General features: G+C 68.3%; 1 protein-coding gene across 1 annotated transcript; it reads left to right on the forward strand.

Annotated features, from left to right (window-relative positions):
- The first annotated feature begins 287 nt into the window (after positions 1-287).
- Positions 288-4,702, forward strand: LOC142416062 (glucagon receptor-like). Its single transcript, XM_075515142.1, has 13 exons — positions 288-365; positions 630-726; positions 1,075-1,182; positions 1,473-1,594; positions 1,700-1,806; positions 1,922-2,078; positions 2,595-2,754; positions 2,936-2,996; positions 3,177-3,246; positions 3,709-3,797; positions 3,985-4,123; positions 4,437-4,478; positions 4,631-4,702. Exons 1-13 carry the CDS (start codon positions 288-290, stop codon positions 4,700-4,702), a joined length of 1,302 nt encoding a protein of 433 aa, XP_075371257.1.
- Positions 4,703-5,493: the final 791 nt, after the last annotated feature.

Here is a 5,493-nt window from a genome sequence, read left to right on the forward strand (position 1 = left end):
ATTATGCCCCCGCTCCCGGCTGCTCTGCCTGATGCTTCCCGAGGTTTTGGCTCTGGCAGGGAAGTGACCCAGGGCCGTGGCAGCCCAGGACGTGCCTCTGGCTGGCACTCACACCCCAGTTCTCCACTGCCTCGGGGAGCACGCTCCTCATCCACACCGGCGTGGGCAGCCAGCAGAGCCATGCCATGCTCAGTTCTCCACCTCTCGCCCGGGATCCAGGTCCCCGGCACAGCCTGGAGACGCACCCTGGCACTGGGAGCACTGGCTGCAGGCCGGCGGGGGCAGCTATGAGGGACGTGCTCGGGTCTGGGTCCCGGCGGAGCCTCATCCATCTCGCCTGGATGTGCTTGTTCTCCTCGGTGCCGGTAAGGGGCAAGCTGGGTCCAGCCTATGGGGCAGTGGGGTTGGCACTACCGGCTCGGACCCATCGCGAACAGGCTCGGTCCTGGCTTCGTCGCGCGTTCCTATCTGTCTCGAGGAAGCCGGCACACAGCAGTTCATCGGGGGGATGCAGGCAGCTGGCTTGGGGAGACGCCGGGTGCCGCGGTGGGGCGGGCAGGCCAGCACGGGCTCCGTGCCCTGGTGTGCAGCAGCCAGCCGGAGGCTCTGACCCAGCTCTGGGCTTGCAGCACGGCGGGGCCAAGGTGCTGGAGAAGACCTTTGAGGAGTGGATGCGGTACCGTGACGAGTGCTTGAGGAGGATGGCGAGTGAGCCCTACCCAGCAGGTACCCGGCTGTGCCCTGGCTCGGGGTCAGACGTGGGGACGTGCGGAGGCAGGCGACGGCCGGGGCTGGGGCCGGGGCCGGGTTTTATCCCTCCTGCGGCATCCTCTGTGCTGGTCACCTGCAGAGGGATGAGTCGGGGGCTGCTGCGTGTCTCCACATCTCAGGTGGGATGCCCACGGCGGCGATGCCCTAGGGGGCCGAGGCTGACATGGGGCACCAGGGCCCCGTTCACAGGGTGATGCCAGCCCCCTTGGAGGTGCTGGCAGCTGGCTGGGATGGCGGGGATGGACGTGGCCGTGCTGCGAGCGTCTGATCGTCGGCTTTTCCCCCCCTTGCTGCTGTTGGAAGGGCTCTTCTGCAACCGGACGTTCGACATGTATGCCTGCTGGCCCGACGGGAGCCCCGGCACTACCGTCAATGTCTCCTGCCCCTTCTACCTGCCCTGGTTTGAGAAAGGTGATGATGACCCTCTGCCACCCCGGAGCTGGAAGCCAGGGCTGAGCCGTGCTGGGGCGGGGGGAGAGGCTCTCAGGGTTTCCCCTCCTGCCTGCTGCCGGGGGGAGAGGGACCCACGAGCAGCCCTGGGGGTAAGGGGACATGTGGGGCACGGAGCCGAGCCAGCTCGTGCCCCGCTCACGCCTGCCCTGGAAGAGGGTCTTTGGGGCTGAGCAGAGTCCGACCCGTCGTCCCGGGAGAGGGGTTTGGGGGAGCCCAAGGGGAACGTGCCGGTGCTTCGTGTCCCGCAGTAAAACACGGGCTAGTGAGCCGCAGGTGCGGTGCCGACGGGCAGTGGGTGACGGTGAATGGCAGCCAGCCCTGGCGGGACTACTCGCAGTGTGAGGAGGCGATGGAGTCCGCCGTCGAGGAGGTGGGATGCCCCGGCCTGGCTGCTGGGCGGGGACGGGCAGGGGCACCCCGGCCGCGCGGGTGGGCGCTGGTCGCCTGGGCTCACCGGCACAGCGATCGCCTGCAGGAGGGTGCCCGCCGGCTGATGGTGAGCTTCAAGGTGCTCTACACCGTGGGGTACTCGCTGTCGCTCCTGACCCTCGTCTCTGCCCTGCTCGTCCTCACCGTCTTCAGGTAGGAGAGCTGGGGGGGACGCGGTCCTGCCCCTCACCCTTCCTGGCTGGCGATGGCTGAGCCGAGGGGTGCCTCCGCCACCCTCCCGGCCCCCCGACACCCTCGCTCTCGGCAGGAAGCTCCGCTGCACCAGGAATTACATCCATGCCAACCTCTTCGCCTCCTTCGGGCTGCGGGCAACCTCGGTGATGGTGAAGGACGCGCTGCTGGAGAAGCGCTGGGGCATGGAGGTGGTGCAGGTGGCCGACTGGGAGGCTCTGCTGAGCCACGAGGCAAGCGCTGGCCCCTGGGGGGGCCCTGCTCGATGCTGGGCTGGAATCAGGGGGGAACCCTCGTCCCGGGGAGGGCTGCGCAGCCGGGTGCCGGTGCCCATGCAGCCCCAGGCACCCAGGGGGCAAGCTCTTGGGGTGCCCGTACACCTGCTGGGCAAGCTCTTGGGGTGCCTGTACAACCTGTGGATGAGCTCTTGGGGTGTCTGTGCAGCACCATGCACATGGTAGATGAGCTCTGGGGGTGCCCGTGCTGCCCATGCACCCGGTGGGCAAGCTCTTGGGGTGCCCGTGCTGCCCATGCACCTGATGGACGGGGTCTCGGGGTGCCTGTGCAGCACTGCACCCAGTGGGCAAGCTCTCGGGGTGCCCACGCACCCACTGGACAAGGTCTCGGGGTGCCCGTGCGCGCAGTAGATGAGCTCTTGGGGTGCCTGTGCAGCACCATACGCCTGCTGGGCAAGCTTTGGGGTGCCCGTGTGCGTGCTTCTGGCCTCACGGCGGGTCTCCCTCTCGCAGGCGGCGCTGGGCTGCCGGGCGGCGCAGGTGCTGATGCAGTACTGCATCCTGGCCAACCACTACTGGTTCCTGGTGGAAGCCGTCTACCTCTACAAGCTGCTGATCGGGGCCGTCTTCTCCGAGAAGAATTACTACAGGCTCTACCTCTACCTGGGCTGGGGTAGGGGCCACCCAGGCGCGCGAAGGGGACGGTGCCCGGCGTCGGCCCGAAGCAGCCCCAGGAGGGTGCGGGGTGGGGGCTCTGCTGGCCCTGGGCGTCCCCACGGTGTCCCCCGCCCCGGGGCCGGTTCCTCAGCTCAGGCGGGTGCTTGGTTTTACAGGGTTTGCTGTGTGACTTGCAGGGACCCCCGTGGTGTTCGTGGTACCCTGGATGGCTGCCAAGTACCTGAAGGAGAACGTGGAGTAAGTGGGGAGGGATGGGGGGGTTCCGCCGGGATGCTCAGCCCCGGGCTGGGGCTGGGGAGCGGGACAGAGACTGCTGTGGGTCCCGGACCCACCTGGCTGGGGCTGGCAGGCTCTCGGCCACATCCTGCACCCCCCGGCACGGCGTGATGGTGCTGCTCTCCCTGTGTCCCTGGGCAGGTGCTGGGCGCTGAATGAGAACATGGCTTACTGGTGGATCATCCGCATCCCCATCCTGCTCGCCTCCCTGGTAGGGGGGCACCCGCCAGCCCCACGCCTTTTCAGAGAAGAGCAGCTCAGGCCCCGGCTCCCGGCCCTGGGGGGGAAGGGGCAGCGAGCCCCAGGGCCGCTCCCAGCAGAGCCCAGGAGGCAGGGCTTGGCCCCCCGGGCGTCATGCTGGACGCACGTGGGGGGCTGTTTCTGCACCAGCTTGCTAACCCCGGGCTCCGGGGGTCCATGCAGGGGGGGCTGTGCTGAGCCCCAGAGAAGGGGGCTGAGGGTGGCCCCTGCTGCTTCCTAGCCGGGATTTGGGGATGGCGGGAGGGGAGGAAGGGCAGCTCCGGGCACCCAGCGCCGTTGGGCTGCTGCAGCCTTGGCAGTACAGGGGGGTGTCACCTCTTGCAGCCCCCGAGGGTGCGTATCACGGCCAGGGTGGGCTGCAAGGGGCGGGGGTGCTGGGCTATGTGCGCCCCTGCGCTGTCTCCCCCCCCAGATCAACCTGCTGATCTTCATGCGGATCCTCAAGGTGATCCTGGCCAAGCTCCGTGCCAACCAGAAGGGCTACGCGGACTACAAGCTGCGGTGAGCTGGGAGGGAGGGGGCGGCCGGTCGTGGGTCCTCCCTGGTCCTGGGGCTGCTCCACCGCCACATCCACCCCACACATCATTAAACGACCCCCCCGAGATGAACTAAGAGCTCGTCCCTGCCTGCACCCGTGCCCCAGCCCTTTAGTGCTTGCTGCCGGAGGGGTCCCCTTATGCTCTTTCAGGCTGGCCAAAGCCACGCTCACCCTCATCCCCCTCTTTGGGATCCACGAGGTCGTCTTCATCTTCGCCACCGACGAGCAAACCACGGGCATCCTGCGCTACATCAAGGTGTTCTTCACCCTCTTCCTCAACTCCTTCCAGGTGAGGTGGGAGCGTGACACGTCCGCGCTCTGCCCTGGGCGCAGCATGGAGCAAGAATTAGGGGGTCCCTCTTCCGGCTCGCTCTCCCCACGGCGCCCCGGCCTGCGGCTGGGCTCAGGGAGGGGGACGCCGGCTCTCCCACCCCCAGCCCTGTTGCTGAGCGCGTGATGGTGCCTCCTGTGCTCTACGAGGCAGCGGTGGCAGGGGGACCTCGGCCCTAAAAGCGCCCAGAAATTGCCTGGCGAGACTAAGCCCAGCCCAGCCGCGGGAGAGGGGGTGGCGGTGGGGGCTCACTCCCCTGCTCTCCCTTCAGGGCTTCCTGGTGGCCGTGCTGTACTGCTTCGCCAACAAGGAGGTACGTACCGTACCCGCTGCAGCTCCTCCTGCCCAGCGCTGGGGCTCAGCCCTGCCTCGGCCGGCGGCTTTGCCGTCCCACCCCTCGCCCGCTCGGTCTGCAGGGAGCGCGCGGCCAGGGAAAAGCCCACGCTCTCTCCTCCGCCACGGCAGGTGAAGTCGGAGATGAAGAAGAAGTGGCAGCTCTGGAAGCTCGACCACCCAGCGCTCTGCTGCACCCAGTGATGCGGCGACCGGCCCCGCAGAGCCAGAGGAGAGGGGCTACCGGCTGCCACGGGCACGGAGGCCCAGCCTGGAGGGCAGGGGGCTGCGGGGAAGCCGTGCTGCGGCAGCACCCACCCGGGATGGCCAGGCTGGGACCAGTGCCTCGGCTGTGCCGCAACTGAGAGCGCCGGAGCTGCGGGAGGGGACGTTCCCCGGCTGCGGTCCGAGGGGGAGGCAGGCACCCTTGGCTCTTGCCAGACATCGCTGCCCCCTCCGGAGAGCCTCACCTCGCTTGGGCTTGGTGAGCTGCATGGGGAGGTGCGCCTGCTGCTTTCTGCCGCTGCCCGAGCTGCCTGTACGCCCTCAGCTACCGCCGTTGGCATCCACCAGACGCGCTCATGGGAAACCCCCTTCCTGCCCACACCAACCCGGGCGTCTGCAGGAGGGGATCGCGGTGGCTGGGGAGGGAGCCTGGCCCATCACCGTCAGCAGAGGTCAAGCAGCGGGGAACGGGAGACACTGCTCAGCCCGGCCCCGCTGCACAGACCTGCTGCCCCACGGCCCGGAGGAACAAGCCCACCTCCTGCTGCGCCCGGGGCCGTGCCAGCTCTGCTCCCATCCGGGGCATCACCTGCACGGTCTCCTTGCCCTAGGCAGGGACCATCTCACCAACATCCTGAGAGCTCCGAGACATCCATCCCAGAGTCATCCCGCAAAGCTCCTCTTCGTGGCGAGGTGCTGCTTCTGCACCTTCTCACCACCCTCACCACCGATACAGAACATGGCAGCAGCACCTGCCGCCCTCCTCGCCG

Source organism: Mycteria americana, chromosome 12 (genome assembly GCF_035582795.1).
Source record: "Mycteria americana isolate JAX WOST 10 ecotype Jacksonville Zoo and Gardens chromosome 12, USCA_MyAme_1.0, whole genome shotgun sequence".
Lineage (NCBI taxonomy): Eukaryota > Metazoa > Chordata > Aves > Ciconiiformes > Ciconiidae > Mycteria > Mycteria americana.